Source organism: Cataglyphis hispanica, chromosome 13, assembly GCF_021464435.1.
Source record: "Cataglyphis hispanica isolate Lineage 1 chromosome 13, ULB_Chis1_1.0, whole genome shotgun sequence".
In the NCBI taxonomy this organism is placed as follows: Eukaryota; Metazoa; Arthropoda; class Insecta; order Hymenoptera; family Formicidae; genus Cataglyphis; species Cataglyphis hispanica.
In genome coordinates, this window is record NC_065966.1 from 1,071,983 (window position 1) to 1,093,355 (window position 21,373).

The 21,373-nt window shown below is 37.7% G+C and overlaps 2 protein-coding genes across 11 annotated transcripts in view; one reads left to right on the forward strand and one right to left on the reverse strand.

The window, feature by feature from the left end:
• Positions 1-21,373, forward strand: part of LOC126854055 (dnaJ homolog subfamily C member 13) — a 69,025-nt gene that overhangs the window by 732 nt on the left and 46,920 nt on the right. The gene's annotated exons all lie outside the window — the stretch shown is intronic.
• The window catches only part of LOC126854059 (follistatin-A), a 27,913-nt gene continuing 6,540 nt past the window's right edge, over positions 1-21,373 (reverse strand). For 7 of the 9 annotated variants that reach the window (XM_050600447.1, XM_050600446.1, XM_050600445.1 and 4 more), the window contains 5 exons: positions 15,378-15,566; positions 15,018-15,236; positions 13,888-14,124; positions 5,771-6,079; positions 1-4,627 (listed from right to left, as the gene is read on the reverse strand). In XM_050600447.1, the coding sequence (XP_050456404.1) occupies positions 4,515-4,627; positions 5,771-6,079; positions 13,888-14,124; positions 15,018-15,236; positions 15,378-15,566 (1,067 nt within the window). In that variant the 3' untranslated portion in view covers positions 1-4,514. Of the gene's footprint in view, positions 4,628-5,770; positions 6,080-13,887; positions 14,125-15,017; positions 15,237-15,377; positions 15,567-16,733; positions 16,831-21,373 lie in introns of those variants that run through there. The other 2 variants (XM_050600450.1, XM_050600448.1) reach the window with 2 other exon arrangements.

The following is a 21,373-nucleotide window of genomic DNA, read 5'->3' on the forward strand; positions in this document are numbered from 1 at the left end:
GGATTTCTAATTTTTCTGATCAATTGCTACATGGATATTGCACATTATTCTTGAATAACAAGTCAAAATAATGAATTTTGATGTAATATATAAAAGTAAAATTTGAATATCTGCATCGAAGATTCAAATAATTAATTATAAATAATGACATATTATAATTGAGTACCACATTATAATAATTTATTTAAACATTTATACATTTATAATGTGTGTGTCCACAGTCTTGAAAGCAATTGCGAGTTTATATATACATATAAATCATGTATATATGCATAATTAATAAATATGTAAAGCTATGTAAATATACAAGATTTTATATGTATACATAGGGCGTTTGGAAATAGACGAAATATTTGGTTGACATAGCGATATTTCTCATTAAGAAAATTGGAACGCATTATTTATAATAAAAGCTTTCTGCAAATTTTTGAAATGCAATCGATAAAAAAATATTTTTTCAAAGTATGCTTTTTTAATACAAATAAATAAATAAATAAAATATTAATTTTTAGTAAATTTTATATATACTTAGCTTTAATTATATGTTTTGGACTTTAAGAATATGTAATACAAATAACTGTATTAATATTAATATTAATGTTTAAATTTCAAAAATTTATAATTATTTTTTAATTAAATTTTGATGAAAAAAAGAAATTAATTCAGCTTCTAAAAAGGAATATCGTTGTTTGCCACACAAATGCGCCTATTACCCAACATCCTGTACAATTCTGTAAATACATATATATTTTCATACAGGTTGCCCGACAATTACCACTATATTTTTCTAAGGATTCTCTGACTAATCTAGGATCGATTTTTTTCTAATAAATGTCAATATATTAATAATGATAATTTGGGATTATAAAAATCATTATATATTAGATTTATATTATTAGATCGTTGACGATTAAATAAATTATTTTAAAAATAATAGTAGATAAAAAAATATCTAATATTTATAAAATGCCAAATTTATTTTATATTAAAGAACTTTAAAATTCAACTTTTTTTTTAAAGATTCCAGATTAATCAATGAATATATAGATAAAAAAATGACAAGATATCCTGTATAAGTATATGCGTACAAAGGAGTCATCAGAACGCCCGACTAAGAATAAGAATAAACTTTGGAAGTACATTTCTCATGTCAAAATGATGAAAATATCTTGTAAAAAGAAACGGCCTCACAATATATGTATATGTTTGTTATAATTTTAATGATATCTGAAAAATTTCCGGGAATAATTCGGAAAAGAGAGAGCGTTTCTCGAGCCTCTATAGAATCATAAAATAAAATATTTTCATCTTTTTTATATAAGAAATATACTTTTTCCCCGAAAGTGACTGGACTTTTCAGTGACAGCCTGTATGTATATATATGTATATATATATATATATATATATATATATATATATATATATATATTTATATTTATATTTATATTTATATTTTTATATATTTATTCATCTATTTATAAGTTAATTAATTTGTTATTGCCTAGATAAAGCATTTTGAAACTTAGACATTAAAAATATTAGGTTATTCTGCTTGTGAGAAATCTCTCGTAAATACAGAGTCTTGAGTTTATACGCTTTATAATTGCTTTATGCCTTCCAACGCATATAGATCATGTTATAATTTCTCTCTCGCGACACGCGATTCGCAGTGCGTACTTCTAGCCATAAATATAGCTGCAATCGCATGCAACTATTTTAGGCTAGGGAGCACGTTGACTTTTTATTATTTATCTATATTATACGGTGGTCACGTGGCCGATAATACTCATAACGCAGCCTGATTTCAACTATCTCACGATTGCTTCGTGCAACACTCATACCGCTCTCCAAGTAATAGGCGACTCTATCAATATTGGGAATGAAAATAGACTAACCACACACAACGTTGAAATTGACTGTCTTGATTGATTGATAATGGAGTGATTACGCTATGCAACTAATAATTTTTTTTTCATTTTTTCCACATTAATCATTCGGTTTCTTATATCTTCAATTAGTATATTTTTTCATTTCCATTTTCATTTTCCATTTATTATTGAGAGCTTTAACAATACTGGAGATCGATCACTTTGATTTTCATTCCCAATAAATTTACATCATACATTCGATTAAAATTGCTTGATCGTGCGCAATTAAATAGAGCACGAAACGAATTTGTTCATAAAACTAAAATAAATTAAGTACAAATATTACATGAATACTACTGACGCTAGGACGGAAGCATTTGGATGATCGATAATGCTCAAGTCAATAAAAATCAAGTTTACAAAATGTAAAATCCACAGCATATAACAACATATATACTGTGCACCGATACAATTGAGGTGGGAAAAGTAAGCATCAAATTTATCAAGTTAGAGATATGAAATCTTATTATAAAAATAAGAAATCAAAATGTTTTTTCTCAAAATTTATATATTTTTACATCTACTATTTAAATATAAAATTCATTAAATTTTCAACGCTAACACTACGCTGTCATCTGATGACTATTTCAAATAAAAAAGAATAGTTAACATAATTATAAATGGACGTAATTATTTAAATTATTAATGCGATGCCCAATCGCAAGATTTTTTGGGGAAATTAATAAAAGCATGACGTAATCATCTTCGATCGTCCACTCGCCATGTCAACGACCTTTCGTCGTGCGAAATCGATTAATAATAAATACTGACTTACGTCAAATTGCTCGTCTATCTAATGTGCTACTTTTGGGAGACATCGCCGCGCTGTGCGCCACATAATCTTACACAATCTCATTATGAATTATATTTTTCTCCGAATGCTACGACGCCATAACACGATGCAATCGGATGCCACCCCGAACATAAATGGTTGTCGCACTCTCGAGATCGAAAGTTTTACCTACATATATGTATATACAGGATGTTTATCAGACACCCTATGTAACGATTAATCGGATGTCAAAGGATATTATAAATGTGCGTCTTTTAGAATAAGGACGCATTTCTCGTTTATCTCGAAAAAATAAAGAATTATATAATGTGAAAGTTATGTGTACAATATAAAAGATTCAAGTCGTTGTTCATTCTGCACCAATCATAAAATACCATAAAATTATAGTGAGATGTGAGATCTTATATTTTTTCGATTATATATATCTGCTTCTCTCTCAATTTATGATAGTAAGATCAAAATTATATTTTTCCGATAGCTTATTATATTTAATTCGAAATATCCATCGATAAAAAGTGTTGCTTTTATTTATTGGATCGTGTGATATTTATCATTGACATATAGAGGAATATATTTCGTAAAATGTGTTGAATAATCATTAATAAGAATTTATTGATGATTTTAAAATCTTTCTTTTTATAATGAAAATTTAATTGTTACCATCATCGCAATACTTAATAATTTATCTAAATATTTTGACACACGATAAAGTTTAATAATAAAGTCTTTAATAATATCTATCGTCTTTAAAACATCTATATTTTATTATTCGAATAACCGAAATTAATTGAATAACCAAAAAGTAATACGTAACGAAATTCTGTTCATATTGTTAAAGATATTTTTTTTTAAATCATAAATTTTAATGCATATAAAAAAATATATATGTGTAAAAACATATTATTTGAATTTTTATTCAAAAAATATTCAATGCCAAAATCATCAATATGTAAATACGTATCTAATATTGATTTAACGATATCTTTTTCATACATCCACATGAAACGTGTGCGAAAATTTTTCTTTTGACAAAATTTTAATATTGCACTCCTATTAATGTATAATGCAAAAGATTGCTGTTCGTTTTCCGAATTTTTTAAAATGTCTCTCGTAATAACGGGTGTCTTATGAATATTATCACACGCGTTTTACATGGTCGTTCGCGTATTATATTTTTCATTCTATATAACTTTTCTATGTTATGAGATTACATGATAGATATATATCTAGAAATGCGTCATATATCCGTTAGCTTGAGAGAATCAGATCTGTTAATGAATGGAAGAACGACATCGCCAGTAGTTCTCTCGGACTGAACGACGCGAGATTTTTTTATTTAGACCATATTTCTTATATTTATCTCTCACCTTAAGAGATTTTAGAGAGTTAGAATAAATGCGCCTTTTATGTAAAGCGATTCTTACAAGTTTCTTTAACGAGCTTTTGTTCGTGCATTTTTTCGAGAATCCTGAATAAGATATGTTTTTATCGAAGTGTATTTTGATATGATTTCTCTCTCTTTTTTCTGCTTTTAAATAAAGCGACTAAAGTACGCGACGTTTCGCGTTTCATTAGATTTTCCTCCATTCCGAGTTGAGTCTCGCGTAGACTCTCTTTTAATCTGTCTGTCAGAAACGAATGCATCGCGACATCGATGTCGATCTTCAAACTCACGGTCTCGCCACTTCTCGTGGCTTTCGTGAGGGATGAGCACCTAGATTTCTAGACTGTAGGATCATTGCTGTCATCTATCGTTAATGAACGTCGTCTCTCGAAGTACGAAAACGCTAAAGCTACGACAACGGTAAAGAGTGTAGGCCATATGGGGATTTAGCGCGATCATCACCCGCTTTTGTATCTTCGTCCGCCAAGTCAACCCCATAGTTGCTCGAGGTATTATCTTCTTCTGTAACGAATGTACATTTGATATTTGGCGAATGTTTAATTGTTGGCTTTAAAAATTTCTTGTTTGCTATTTTTCTAATATTTTTCTAAGATCAATACGCATTCCGGCACAAACACATTAAGCATCTAATCGGAATCTTTTATATTTTGACTAAAATTATTATTTATCGTGCAGAGGAAAAAATAAATCAAAATATTGCAATAGAAAAATTAGATTAAATGTCATTAATAATTTATGATTTTTTTTTTCAATCGCAAAAAATGCTTCTAACTCGAAACATTACCACTCTACAAGAATATTGCATTTTTATCACACTTTTTTTAAGTACGTATTAAATCAGTCACTTGACATTTATGTTCCCGATTTTACTATTAATATAATAATAAATTATTGACTTTAATGTACCATAAATTAGTCGTGAAATTAACTAATATACTGAATGCGGAAAAATGCATATATTACTTGCAATAAACAAATTGTAATTACAATATATATCATAAAGCGTGAATTATTCGTATAAAACTGAAAGCATCACACACTGAAAGCACCATGAATGGAAACGGAACTATCTCTCTTCCTGTCTTCATACAATGTGCAACAGGTTTCTGCGTGTACGCAATCTAACAGAGGCCGCGGAATGGAAAATTTATTATTGTCAGTATAAGTGTGAGGTAAAATTTTTTATTTAGAAACTTTATCATTTTTATTATGCAATGGCGAAATATTTCAACGAAAAAAACAACTAATATCCAATCTTTACTGGGATTATTTATTTGCTCTTGATGTAACAAGCAGCTCTTTAACAAGCAGGTATCAGTGCATACACACATATATATAAAATGATTGATTCCTAAATCATCTCTAGATCGTTTCGCGTCGCGTCGCGTTGTGTCTGAGATATATTCGGCTGACATACTATGAATTTACTGACATCAAAGTTAAAATCAATTTGTCCATCTCTCTTTATCGGATCGTTACCGTCCGAAAAATCGAGGTCGAATTCCTGGCAATACTCCATGTTCTTTGACCGTTTGCAAATCCGAGCATCTCGTGGCGGTTCGCCAACTCATCGCAATTTGGTTGTGACGCGTGTGTGACACACATTACGTATATTAGGTTTTTTTTTTACAACTATTAACTCACCGATATAAAGAGGGGCTGTGTCGTAAGCGTTACAGGGGCCCGCATGCCGCGTTTCGAGAACGAAGCCGGTAACGCAGGCGTCCTTGATGATGTGACACCAGCTGGGATAGGTGATGTTGTTGGTCGCGCACAACATTGTCGTCGATGGATCTCGGTCCCGATCCCTGTCACGGTGCGTCCGATTTCGCACGCGCTCCCGCTTCCGGGGACAACGATAGGTGCAGGTCACGCAACGCGGTCGTCCAGATTTCATTTCGGACAAACAAGTTTGGCCTTCTCGACAGCGTATCTTAGTACAGTCTGCGCTCTCTGTAAAAATTGTACAACGAAAATAGAGATTTCGAAATCATTAATGAATATGTGTTTATAATATCTCTAAAATTGTTAAAATATCGGTGTTTTATAATTATTGATTTATTTCATTGTAAAAGACATTGCAACTAATCATACGATGAATGTTAAATCTCTATTTATTTTCGCGCAAATCTCAAATTAATTATATCGTTATATATTTTGTTTAAATGAAGACGCAACATTACATGAAATCGATTATCCTTTGTGATGTTTTTGTCCTCGTTTATACAATGTCAGCATTCTTTCGATCGTAACGCGGCGTTAACTTGTGTAATGATGTTTCTATTGGGAGAACACTAAGTGTTTCACAACTACGTAACACGATCCTTATTGTTAGACATAATGCTTAAACATCGTATAGAATTCTGTGCGATGTCTTACCCACTTGATTATGACATAAGCTAGGAGAAAGATGAGGTTGCATATCGCGATGCTAAGCATAAGATGTTATTTGATAGCAGGGTCGATTTATAATTAGAGCTTTAAAAGATAACAAGGCACGATAAAGGCACGATATATTATTAATGCAATTATAATTTAAATACGCGATAATATACTCGAGAAGTTTAATGTCGAAAATAAAAAAAGTCATAAAGTTCCGTTAATAAAAAGGATTTAATTAATTACAACGATCGCGAATGATTTAAATCGATATTTTATAATTTTATATTGATGAACCTAGAAAAATTAACATTGCTTCTATCTTACTATCAGTCGTAAAGTTTGAATAAGAGGAAGAAAGCAACAGAGTTACGCAATGCTGTATGTACGAAAGGGTCATTGGTCATTCAACCTAACGTGGCATTGACATAACGTCGTCAACACTTATTGAAGCACGACAATTTAAATGATCCGTCATTAGGTTACGCATCATGCGCGCAATATACGAAGCGGTAATGTTACATTGGAAATCGTGCAACCCCATCTCACCCCCTCTCTCCTCCCATTAGTTAAATTGAATTAAAAAAAAAAACGTTGCAAGATATATATTAGATGATATAACACGGAGCGAAGAGCATTTCAGATCGACAGCTTCGTTTTATCTATTTCGCTGTAATATTACGTTCAATCGTCGCGTTCTCAAAGACGTATAATGAAGTCATAAACTGTCGATTGTAACGTTATCGCGATTTATGAAACAAACACACAACATTTCTCTCTGCAGTTCTCTACAACCGCGCCGGTAGCGTTGACAGTTATATATCCTATACGTCTTGCATAGGATCTTGGCAAAAATACACGGACGACACGAAGCTACGGTATAACGGCAATATCTCTCTCACGAACGATATTTACCCTTCCCGATAAAAATGTTGTCCTTCTATGCCATTATCCACTTCCGTCTTCGCCGGCCAGGCATAATTTGCCATGCGACAACCGGATAATTCTCATCGCGCTGCATCAACGCCGCAGTCAACGCGGCGCGTAAAAACCGCGCGCGCGCTTGTCAAGTATTGACGGATGAGAAACGGTGTCAATATATGTGCGAGCCATTGGCGAGGTGAAAAAAATAAGCAAATTACTTAACGCCTTCGGTGGCGAGGATAAACGGTCGCGCATCGAGCAGAGAGATCTTTAGAGAGAAGGAGAGAGAGTATAAGATATTCCGGACTGGCCGGTCGCGGGGAGGAAAAGAAGGTGGCGAGAAAAGACGATGAGAGGACGAGACGAGAAAAGCTCATATACGTTCCATGCACATACTGCCGATGTGCATATTTACAGACGCGTGCACTTTCGCGCCTCGCGATCCTCGAATCGGAGAAAGACGATTATTTGCATCGCGACACCTCGTCGCTAAACCGGCTCGTTTATTTACTTATTTACCTCTCCGTCGTGCTGTGTGTGCCGTACTCCTCCATCGATGTGTCTTTAACTCTCCTCTTCTTCTATTCTTTTTTTTTTCTTTTTTCCTTTCTTTCTTATTCGTGCGAGAACGTTTTCGCACGAGCGTTAAGAAAAACTGTCAATAATAGAGAGTTTAAATCTCAAATGCGATAGAGATCGAGACTAAAGATATGGACGGCGACAAAATATAGCAGTAAAAAAAAAAAGGAACAAAACCGTAATAGTTCCTTTTCACTGAAATTCACAATCACATTTAACGAGCATTTATAACGAGTACTTGGAAAAGAAGTGCGCGTAAGAAACCTAATGATTAGCGCGAGGACAGGTATCGCGTTTTCTTCGTTCTCGTCAAGACAGGACATGTAACACGGAAGAGAATAATTACGAGTAAATTTTCGTCCGATTGATATGATTAACGATATTTACCGAGTTGTTTAACAACCGTATGACTAGCGCGCAAGAAGCGACAGTTGTATCATTAACTCGTGGAGCAAGAAGCTGGAAGTTATAAATGGACATCAAACCGTTATTTTTTTTTTTTTTACATCTTAGGCATTGTAGTGCTATCGACATAATTTATATCATGTTCTTTTTTTATATATATTTTTTTTATCTTTATATTGTTATACTATCGACATAATTCTGTGTACCATGTTCATTCTTTATATATATATATATATATATATATATATTTTTTTTTAACTCGAAATTATTCTACACGACATATGTATGCGTTTATTCACTGCGAAGCGATATCGATACGGCTTTACAAAAGAGAAAAGATGGCAATACTCGCGGTTGCGTTTCGTTTTTCTTACATGGTCCCACAATGCAGTCCCTTTCAATATTACCCATTGTTTATGAAAAAGAAATACGCGGCATGCAATCCGAATGCGGGCATGGCGTACGTTCCGTTCTCCAGCAAAATACACGTGCCTGCACAAACAACGTGGTACTTTGGAAAACGTAAACGCGATATATGTTAATCGTCGTCGGCGCACGGCGAGCATCGTCCGCGAAATCGTTTTGTTGCATCCGCGACGATATATAAAGTGCAGTCACGGCCGTGCATCCGGTCTGCATACGGGGAAGGGTTTCCTTCGCTTCGCGGATTGTTTACAATATATCGTGAGCACCCGACCGCGACGGGGATAGATAGATGGAAGCCCCCAAATGTCGCGCAAAGAAGGTATCGAAGAAGAGAGAATCGGGATATGTCGCGAGGGATGAGCATCCTCTCTGGTGGGGTGCCGTCTGGCACCACGACGAGGAGGCTCTCGTTCGCGGCGAGGAGGTATTCAACTGGAGGCATGCGGCGGTAAATGTCGATGTCGAGACGCGCGGACGTTGATATGGTTGCGAGGAGAACGGGAGAGGGGAAGAAAACGGTGGAGCAAGCGATGTCGGTGCATTGGCCGATGAGAAGAATAAGAGAGAGAGACAGAGAGAGAGAGAGAGAGAAGGAAAGTGAAAGAGATGAAGAGACGGTAAGATCTTGCGCCAGAGTCTAATAAAAAAAAGGACGAGCTTGGCACTGTGTATGTGTGTGTGTGTATGTGTGTGTGCCCAGACGCCGTGGCCACGCCAGGCTGCGCCTGTTCCACAGTGCATGGTGTTACTGAATACTGTTACCGGGGTCCGGACCCGTGTAGAGGGCTGCTGCCAGAGTTCCTTGTATATGCGGGCTCTTGTACAAACCCTTGCCTCGTCCCGGTCCGCCCTATGCCTTTCTCTCTCTTTCTCTTTTGATATTTTTCCATCTCACTTTCTCCTTCTTCTCCTCTTTCTGCTTCTTCTTCTTCTTCTCTTCTCTTCGATTCGCATTCGCCGCTTCTTGTCTTCGTTTCTTCTCCATCGTTGGAGCAACGGATGCATGCGATTCCCTTCTGGTTCCTCGGTCGTCGACGTTCTCCTTTTCTCTCTCTCTCATTCTCGGGCACCAGAAAGACGATACATACGTAGGTATACTTCGTGTAGTCGTGCCGCAAGACCTTCTCATGTAAGGTGCTCAACCTTGTTTGCATCCAACCGACTCCCCTTTACCCCGTTCTCAAACCGATAAACGCGGCTGACCTCGGCGACCTTAGCGTCGTGCGACCCACCTGTTCTCTCGAAGTGAGGTGGAGGTGAAGACGAAGAGACGAAAGGAGAGAGAGACGGGAGATAGCCGGACGATTTTGCCGCGAGGAATTTTCAAACGAGGCGTTCAATCGCGTTTGTATAATATATTCCCGTTATAGACCCGTCTCTGATTTCGTCGACGCTGAATCGCGGAAGTGATCGCGCGAGAAATAGATAGTGAAACGAAGAATAAAAGTACTTGAAAAATAAATTTTTGACGAAATCGTTTATGTAGGGTTCTCCAATTATATTCGCGATATGTTGTGAATGACATTTTGTCGAAAAATTCCATTCACACATTATCAATATATATCCGTGCTCGCGCAATTAATTATTTAATTTATCGATCGCAAGTAATGTTGCCATTGATTGCAATATAGAACACAGAATATTTCCATGCATATCATAAAGTAATATGAAGTTTTGAATCAAATTTCACGACGTAAAGCATCGATAGGACTAGAAGTCTTGAATGTAATACTACAAGTTCAAAGATAATCGTCAAATAATGATGATTGTCGATAACTTGTCTTGAAAGAGAAGAACGTTTATCTATATTCAAATGACAACTTGCGAGCGTTCAAAGTGGCCTATCCTCAAGGGTTCATGGCGATATTCTCGACCAGACGGCCAAGAAAAATTAAAACATTGCAACTATTGATATTTTGATGATGAAAAAAAAAAAAAAAAGAACTGCCATCTCTTTTCTTAATTTACCCTCATTTCGCGTGACGTATATATTTTTCGAGTTTTTTCGTTTTTTTTTTTCTTTGCGTTTTACGTAGCACTGTGTGTTTATTTAGCACTTTTTCTTCATTACTGCCAAATCTCCGCCTTTCGTGGCTTTAGTATCAAACCGGTCCCGTCTCATGGTCGTATTCCACACCGCGATAGTGATCAAACCGATTGAACTTTCGTCCTCTGATGAGAATGCTGATCGATGCACACCGAAATTCTTTTAGCTGAGAGTTATTTTTAGTTCAATCGGGGACATGGAATGGAAGAGGGGAAAGAGGAGCGAGGGGGGGGGGAGGGGACATCACAAGGATCGTAAGTGTCGTAAAGGACCGCGTTCCAACATGCATGGGATTGCGTGGGCGCGCTACGTTACATGCGTCGAATGCGTGTGTGCAAAGTGTGCGTGAATGCGTGCGTGCATACGGTGAATGACCGGAGGGCAAGGACGCTACAAGGACACATCCTTACATATGTATGCACGTCTGCGAGCACATCAACGCGAGCGTTGGTTATATCTGCGCCCGTGTACGGCGATACTAATTTTTTTTTTTTACCAAAACACACCTTGACCTATATTGTTTATTTCGTCCTTCGATCGTAATGCAAATTCAAAAGTCGAAGGCAAGAAAGGGCGAATGAAGTATATACAGAGGGAAATGTCGACGCGCGCCAAATGCTTCATTTTTATAGTGATGAGACGAAATAAAATTGTTGTTGATATCCGCGCTTTTTTCGCGGAATACATCCGGGAAGTCGTGGTGGCGAATCGCGTCATCTTGTACGATCTTATCGTCGCGCTCTCTCGACAACATTCGCGCGAGCCTGGTCCAAGTGCAACCACCTCGCAAAATACGTATGCTTGCATTGCTTAAAATAACCCGCACGTATATGCGCGAAACTTGCCCACCTACCTATCCGAAAGTACGGCTGGTCTCTGGCTGCGCCGAGCGGACAGGTTAAGAGCTGCCTCCTGCAGCTTCGCCATTTAAATACAATGACGACGATCCCAAAGCGTAATGCGCCCACGCCCTGCACGAACTGTATACGACGGCGACTTACGCGTCATCGACATTCCACGACACAACCAAAATGCACACGACCGAGAAATGCGTACGCGTTACATTGTATATATCACGAAGATTATCGATAAAATTACAGATTTGACTTTTTTGTTTTTAAATATAAAGGATCCAGGCATTTCGTGTTATCAGAAACTTATAGTTAGCCGTTAAAAAATGATTCTCTTTATAATATATTTTTTTTATTTCTTATACTCGATCCTCTTTATGCGTTTGTGCCAAGATGATTGATTTTGTAGAAAAAATTGGTAAAATTTTTTTCAAGTGCGTTAACTAAAAGAGAGAGAGAGAGAGAGAGGGGGAAGAGAGAAAGAGCTGTCCGAAATAATCAGGATGCCAGGTGGTTGCGAGGATCGCGTGATACTCCACGAAGGATCCCCGATGGGTTCTTGGAAAAAAATCTGTCAATCTGACTGGTAATCGGCGATCGTGTCGTGTTCGAAGTTGAGGGTTTATGGCAGCTTCTCGAGAGGAATGGACAGAAAACGATGCTCCTCTTTGTCTCTCACTCCATCTTTTTATCTTCTTCCCTTTTTTTATAATTTTTTGTTCTCTTTCGCGGCCCAGCAGATCGCGTCTCGGTCGATGAACTTCCTGGAACGATCTTGCGATTGCCTTCTGATGTTTTTTACTTTTACGCCTCTTCCTTTTCTCTTCTCCTTGCAATATAAGACACTCGTGAGAAGCACGAAGACAAAAGTCATACCTCGTAGTTATCCGTTTCTTACCGCAATTATGGATTTTGCGGAATAGCGCTAGAATAGCTTTAGAATAGTCTTCTTATAGTCACGAGATACAAGTTAAAAACGCGACAAAAAATATACGATTCACGGTAAATTCACAGCAGTCCATCGAGAAACGCAAAAAAAAACTTAATAAAAATCAATTTAAGATAAATGTGATATTTTAAAATTCTAGTTTGATAGCGCGCGATACAATATTAAAAATCATAAAATATTTAGATGGAAAATTTTAAGTGGAATAAATTATCCCATATATTAATCATTCTCAAACAGTGTAATTTTTTATGAAACACGTAGACAGAGGGAAAAATGCAATGTGACAGTGTGAAAAATAGCAACATTAGATTTCACGCAAATGATATTTACGTGTATCGGATTTTATCCAATGTGTAAAAGTGACTTTCTTTTCGAAATTCTTGGAATCGCCATTATTTTTAGTACCTTTCCATTCTGTTATCCGTTCACGTCTGTTTACGTTCGCCTTTGGCGCGGCCACAGACATCGTATTCTTTTCTTTTTCACGCATCTTGTCGACGCGGCTCTTTCTTTTTGCGAGAAAATCTTAGACTCGTGAATTTCATCTTCTATTTTCTTTTTGCGGAAGGATTAAAGTGAGAAGGGTTTAATAGCTAAACTGAAATAATGGGTGATAAACGGGAATAAAGTGGTGAACGGAAAAAAAAAAGAAAGGAAGCGAAAAAAGATGAACTCTATTGTGTGTATGTATGTTGAATCAGGCAGATTGAAAATCTACTCGTGAATTTTGTTATTCCCATGAACTTCCCGTTTAAGGATACAATGTGTGTCTTGGCTATTTTATGGTACCTGTCGAGAGGTTTTGGGATCGTGCAAGACAGACAACAATAAGACCCATTCTGATGCAAAGCAGCGACCGGTTAACTGCTCGCCAATGAAACTAACTTTTCTTCTTCTCGTTTTTTTTTCTTTTTTTTTTAATTATTTACCATTGTTTTTATTTACTCGAATTTACTTTCTACGATTTTATATGCTCGCATTTATATGGTATCTTGTTTGTCAAATTATATATACGCAATTAACAACCTTCTCTTCTTTTTCTCTTTTTATATTTTCGAATAGTAAAAATGTCGCAAGTTACTTAAATACTTATCCCTGTCAATTTAATATAAATTATAAATCTCAAAGGAGGAGAACTTTGTTTGCGGTAAATTTGACAAAAAAAAAATGGAAAAAAAAAGAAAAAAAAAGAAAGACTCACGTTTGCAATGGCCCTTATATGCGACGGGAATGGCGCGACCTGCGCGGCAGGCGGCGAGTCGCAGGTGGCAGGCACTCTTGTAGGTGTTTCCGTCGGCCCCGCAGACGGGGCGCGCGCCGGCGACCTGGTGCGGGGGCGCCTGGGGGCACCTGCGGGCGCACCTCACACAGTGAGGGCTCAGGTTCTGGTCCAGCAGACAGCTCCGACCTTGGCCGCACCGGACCCGTGCGCACGAACCTGTTCGACACTTTACACGTTATTACGCACAGTCGTAAACCGCCCCCGTGACAGACGCTTTCTTTAGTTTTTTTTTTAATTTTTAATTTTTCGTATTTTTGTTCGGCAATTTGATTTGTGCGATTCCGAACGTGTATTTTTGCTTAGTTTAGATATGCACAGCTCGACTGTCTTTAAAGTAATCGCGAGATCTCATGTGATGGAGAGAGACAGAAAGATAGAGGAAAAGCGATCAGATTTAAAATACTGCGATTTGTGCTGCGTTGCTATCTACATTTTTAAAATACGTTGGCATAAATTTAATCGATACATTAAAAATGTCCTATTAGAACAGTAGAAAATATATTAAATTTATAAATGTAAGAGCAATTTAAGACGTCATAAAATGAAAAAATTTACATAAATATAATATTTTTAATGAAATACATTTAATACATTAAAAACGCAACTCGATTTCAATATCGACCGCAGAATCGCGACTCGGTAAGTAAAACTCGTGGGAAGTAAAACGCGTTTTGTTACGGTTCATTAAACATTTCGATATGTTACAAGATGAAAATATTTTTTCCCCGTACGCGCAGTCTCATTAAACCGCGTTACGAGAGGATCGATTACCGAAGCAATTACCATACCGACGAATGACGTATTGGGAGACCAATCCCACAACCGGATGTTTCTTTCAGGTCATTTTGTTGCGTTTCTTTATCCGATCATTAGCGTTCCAGTTAGCAGTAATCGCGATAGGCCTTCGAATAAACGATAAACAAGAAACGTCAACAGAGAGATAACGTTCGATGGTTTTATCAGAGATTAGAGCAAAAAAAACAGAGAAAGAGGAAGGGAAAGAGATAGAGAGAAAGGGAGAGACGATCAACTTATTCATACATACTCACTTTGGCAGTGGCCGTTGTAGGCAACCGCGAGTTCGTGGCTGCCCTTCTTGCAAGCTCGCTTTTTGAGTCTGCAGAGGCTCTTATAACTCTTGCCGTCCGTCCCGCAGACCGGTCCACCGCCTCGCGGTGCCTTGCACTCTGGACTGCACACGCACCTCGGCCTTCCTCTACGCACCACGCACTTTTTTCCCTCTTCGCACCTCACTTCCGCGCAACTCTCTGCCGAATACAAGCAATTCGTACACATTTATACGAGATAACGCGATCAAAAATTCTTTACTCTCTTCGATTGTATTCCTCTCGAAACAAAACAAATTTTAATAATCCATTATCGAATAGCGAGTAGTCTGATTATGTTACCTCGACAAGGACGACACTGTACACCTCCACCAAGAACCCTCCAGAAGAAGAGACTTCCGCTATCCAGATCCTCCTCGGAATAGGCAGTCGCTGCTGCTGCGTTAGACGCGCAACAATCTTCTCTCGTGACGCCTTGCGATAAAAGTTCCTTGCAGCGGCCGTTACTGATAGACGACCAGCATATTCCACCTACAGATAGAACCAAATAAAATATATATTCATTGTTAAATTGATACTATTTTGATATTTAAAAGACACCAAAAGAAAAGAATATTATTATTATATAAATAGATTCATATGTAAATTTTAATAATTTTAATAATTTAATAATTTTTTAAATAATTTATGTAGATTATAAGATTTAAATTGATCTATTTTTTATAATAGTTATATAGTGTAAACCTCTCTATCTCTATACACTTCTGTTTGATTCAATTAATTATTTAATTAATTTATTATCTTTCTCTCTCTTTCTCTGTTCCCTTATTTCGTTAATAATTTATTTAATTTACCAAAAAAGGCACAACAACTTGGAATACTCAAGACTGAGACAAATTAGCCTTTTTTTCTGAATTTTCAGTTATCGTGACACATCTGGTTAACCGAGACGCGCGTCGCATGCGTGTGGATATGTCTTGAAATGAGCGAGCAGATTATCGATGTAGTTGTATCTGTCTAGTGGCAGCTAGCCACGTTAATGGGGTATGGCAAAAAGGAACGCCTTGTAGGGCTCTCTAATTAAAGTTGCGTATGAAAAAGCAAACATCGGACACGTGATTAGCGCTACGAAAAAGTGGAACAAGGCCTTCTGCTATGTGAAATCACTACACATACGGTGGAAAATAGATATGCGTTGTACGAGACGCGTTGCTTTTCCCGCGAAAAAAAAAAATATGTGGCTTTCACACTTGTAAACGCATGTGTATTATTTGTATCTCCTATTTGAAAGTAGTAATTATGAAAGTAGTAGTAATTAAATCTCTCTTTTCATTGTGAGGTATATGTATATCTGATTGAACACGAACAAAACAAATTGCGAAGATTTGACAAGTAATGCGACGAATAATTCGTTAGTTTCGTCAGAGAAATGGCATGTCTAGTGTATCTTGACTCAGTGGTATATTCATCATTTTTAAAATATTCGACAATGTATTTACTAGATAAACTACGCATTTTTCATTCATAATCATGTTTTTTCGCGAATTTAGCTCGCGGAAGTACTTTACGATGTATGATTAGCACACATAAACCTTGTACAATCGCGGATTACAGGCCTGGAGAATAAACGACACTGTTTACTAAATTCTTCGGCATTAGCATTAGGCAGAAATTCTTCGAAGACTAGCTCATACTTACAATAACGTCTCGCATGCATTAGAGCTGATGATGGATTCGACGATTATCTCTTTGCGCCGCATAGTAAATCTCTTTTTCGTTACAGAACACAAGCGCGTGTGAGATAAGAACGTAATATATTATCGCGGAAGGAAAATACACTTGATAGTCCACATTCGTTATGTGCATCGCGATAATATTTTTTATCGCGTTCATTAAAATAGCTATGATTTGTCTTTTAATATCGATATATAAATATACATATATATATATATATATATATATATATATATATATATATATTTTTTTTATCTAACATTGTCGGTTTTAATATAAGTCATTTTTCTCGAAACTATTCTCTAAAGAAACGCGAGAAAACTCGTGTAAAAAAATTTTGACATCAATTTATAATACAAAAATTTAATACTCAAAAAATCTTTATTTCTCTCAATATTTGCGTGATAAACTATGTGTTCCATAAAATGTATGTGTTATATCAAAAATAAGTTTTACATCAAAGACATCTAGAGAATCGTGGACATTTGATTAGCGAAGGTTAAACCGTTCATTTGTCTCGTGCGCAATATTCCCGGTAAAGATTCGTACGCGAGCGAATTTAGAGTTCGCGAAAAGGAGATTGTTAAAATAGGAATCACCGAGGTAACTTAAGCGCAGGAAAATTGGCTCACAAATTTGCTCACGATTCGGAACGGTCGGACGACTGACAAAAAACGATTCATCCTCGCGATATTAATAGCCATATTTCGCTTTTCACGATAAATGATCGCACCACGTTTGTGTTTACGTTCTCTAGTTCTCGGGAAAGCCAAGTTTAGGTGAATCGCGTCAATTGTAACATCTTGTAACGAGGATGCGGCAATGCAGAGCGACAGTGGTGTGCACGACGTTCGCCAAATCGCCAAAATAGCCGCGAAATTCTTCCGACGTTCTTCTTTCGCTATCCCGTTACGAGCGGGAACAAAAATAGTTTCGCTATCGGTTGATATAGCAGCTCGTGCTTCGTGAGAACGAAGCTATTCAGAAGCTTCGAGTATGAGAAATTCATCGGTATTTCGTATAATATAAAGGCACGAACGCTTCCCCCTTTGTCAATCATTGTAAATATTATACACGCGTATAAAAATAAAGTGCAATAAATTGTTATATAATAATTGTATCCGCGAGATTAAATACAATTTACATATATCATCCATGATAAAAAGTTAATTTGTGAGAAGCTATTCAGAAGCTTCAAGTGAAACTCATTGCTATTTTATATAATATAGAGACACGAATGCTTTTCCCTTTATCAATCATATCATTATGAATGTTATAAAAATAAAATTCAATAAATTATTATAATAATTGCATCCGCGAGATGAGGTACAATTTGCAGTGTATCAGCCACGATTAAACGCGCGTTAATCTGTTAAATTCATAAAGTTGAGTATCCCGTAATAACGCATAGCAAGATGCCAGACTTGGTTCATTTCCATGCCCGCGCTACCGAACTGGTCAAACGTGAATTACGAATGATGATTCACACGCGTGATCACGACGTGTTTAAAGTTTAACAGTTAGTTCGTTGCGTAAGGTCAACGCAACGCGTTCGGGTTCACTATCCGTACAATTACCATGTGTTTGCAAAGTATTTTCTCGAGCAATATTTTTTTTTATTTATATTAAATGGCCATCTCCCCCCCCCCATCCCTCCCTCCCTCCCTCCCTCTTTTCCTCCCTCTCTTTCTTTCTAATAGAATATTTATTGATGAAATTAGAGTTTAACCTTTTTTAATATTGCATAGTATAATCATTTTGTAAATATTCTCGGCGTTTTACACGCCGCGCGAAAATGTCTCTTTCGCGGGCTGTTTCCTCCCAGCCTGCTGTTCTGGAAATCCATCGATCCAGAATCGCTCTACTCGCCGCCTCGCAATTATTAATCCGACGAAGCGTGTCACGCGGCGCCGTCGCTCGAAGGAGACGGCGGAACTACACCACCTTGTTACGGAGCGAAAAGGAAAGTCTGGCACAAACTCGAAGCATTAATTCCCAGTCTCGGCGCGGTAAGGCGAGGCGAGGCGAGGCGAGGCGAGGCGAGGCGAGGTGAGGCGAAGCGAGGCGTGGCGAGACGAGGCGAGGCGAGACGAGGCGAGAGCGAGACGAGATGAGGCGCGGCATGAGAAAGGGTGGAGAGGAGAGAGAAGAGATGAGATGAGATGAAGGAAGGAAGAGGAGAGGAGAGGAGAGATCAGTATACAGAAGAGCGGAAAGGAGAGGAGAGGCGAGAGAGACGAGTGATGGCGAGAGGCGACGCGGAGCAGAGCGAGAAGAGCGGCTTGGCGTGTCTAGACCGCGACGTAGCCACCGTTTGGCCCAGTTACGCCCTTCTTCCTCTCCTCCTCTCGTTCTTGAAACCCCACTCCCAGCATCCACCAAGTTCTCTCCTCGCGTTCACCGTCTCCTTATATCTACTGCCACCACCACCACCATCATCATCGCCACCACTATACCACGTATGACCATCCGCACACCACCGTGATCCATCACCGTCGCTAGTCCCTCGTAGTTCACAGAGAGCCACGAGCCACGAGGTGTGTGTACTCCGGCTCGTATATACCGTCTACACAGAGTTTGTTATTTGGAAAGAGCAGGCTCGCGCGCGTGCATGGTCCGCGCGGATGAACGAAAGTTTCAGCTTCCAAGACCGCCTCTTTAATCCTTGCGCCCGCCGCGATTACGTCACGGCAGTATCTATAGAATCTTTCCTCGCGACGCGCCTTCTCGTTTTGTATGATGCACATTATAAACTCAAGTCCCTGTCTTACAGTTTCTAAATGCAATTACGTTCAGAGCCATATAATATACCATAGATATTAATTTAAAATAGAATTATAAATGAATGATAGTTTTATTTTTCTTTAATAAGACCATTTTATCAAATCAAACGTCAAATTTTCTTTGACGTATTAAATGTTTTTTTTTTTTTCAAACTGCAAATGATCATGTCAAACTCGAAAATAATGATTTTTTTTTTACCTGATTTTACAAGCATTTGGACAAAAGCATTGTCAAGGTCACGGCATTCGTTATCGCGGTTCATATACGTATCTATCTAACTGTGAAACGGGCTGCTTTAGGGTCGTTTAAAGCAGATGGCATTGACCGAAAAGAAGCTTTTCAGCATTTCATTTCAAATATATTTTTCGATTTAAGATAACAATAATCAAGACAATGCAATATATTTTTTCGCTTACGCTTACGTCGTTGATTTTAAGACAAATTTTTTTTCACGCATTATCTTGCGTTAAATTAAAAAAATTCATTAAGGACGTTATAATTCTGTCCCGTTTTATTTTATTTAAATTTCACTAAAACATAATTACATCACGTTGTGATATAATAAAGTTTCCTCGAATAAATAATGACGAGAACGGAACAGGAAAAGGCTGTTCTTCATTACTGGGCTCCGAAACAGGAAATAGAAGACAATAGTGATGCTTTAAATCACAGAGAAACACACACACACACACGGGCACATACAATAAGGACAATAAGTTAAAAACATCTTTATAGCCGTCAGGCACCGAAAATAGATGCGACTACCATTGATAGTCCGTCTTATGGCATAAAATACAGGAATATTGCGCGGGATGCATTCTCAACATACCGGAATCCTTCAAGATGCATAGCTTTAGACTCTCGGTTCTAGCAGCCTAGACTCTCTGCAGGCATGTTGGCATGCGAGATATAAGCTGCCGATTAAAGTGCCTATTCGTTTCCCAGTGTGCAGCTCACTCTACCTCACAGCAACCTTTGCGCACACGTACAGGCACTCTCGTCGTACTCGAAGAATTTGAATTTTCACACGACGATTGCGATGTCGATATCGATTTTAATGATCATTGAAACGAGACATTCTGTTCGCCAAAAATTTCGAAATTTATCGCGTTAATTCGAGAATGTTTGTCATATAGTAAAATGGTGAGGGAGAAAGAGAGAAGAATTATTGTAAATATATAATTAGATATCGTATACATATATTATTCAAAATAACGTCACTTGTATATTTATAATATCGTCTTTCGTCGTCTCTCGTCTCGTCTCGTCTCGTCTTCGCGATATACCCTAATCGTCTCGGGACGTTCCGGGACACGCTGACGAAATAACACGGGATGTCGCGGGATCGCGGCAGCAGGTGGTAAAAAGATCGGCGCTTGCCTCGGCAAGCGCTGGGCAGGTATTCGCGACGTGCCGTAGGGGAGACGAGTTCTTGTCCAGGCAAGACGGGCACGCGGTTAGTCATCAAGCCTCGGAGATTGTCCCCGCGCTCGCGCGCGCGGCGATTCTCGACCGGTTGATCAAAACCATAAGCTTCCCCCCCCCTTCTGCCCTCCCCTTTCCCCCTCCCCGTCGTCTTTCTCTAGAAATGTCAAAAAATCCGCCGAAAAAAAAGACACTGCGAATGTCATCCGCGACATTGTTTCTCGAATACGCGTCTCGGATAATTTTGACTCTCAAAACTCTAGACTGATCGCTAATTCCTTATAGTGTATGTCATGATTCTTTCCATCTCATGATATCGATTTTTCTCCGAATGAACGGCTGACATCGATGACGTGTAACGCTCTTATAGATTGCAATGAGGTAATAGCGATACG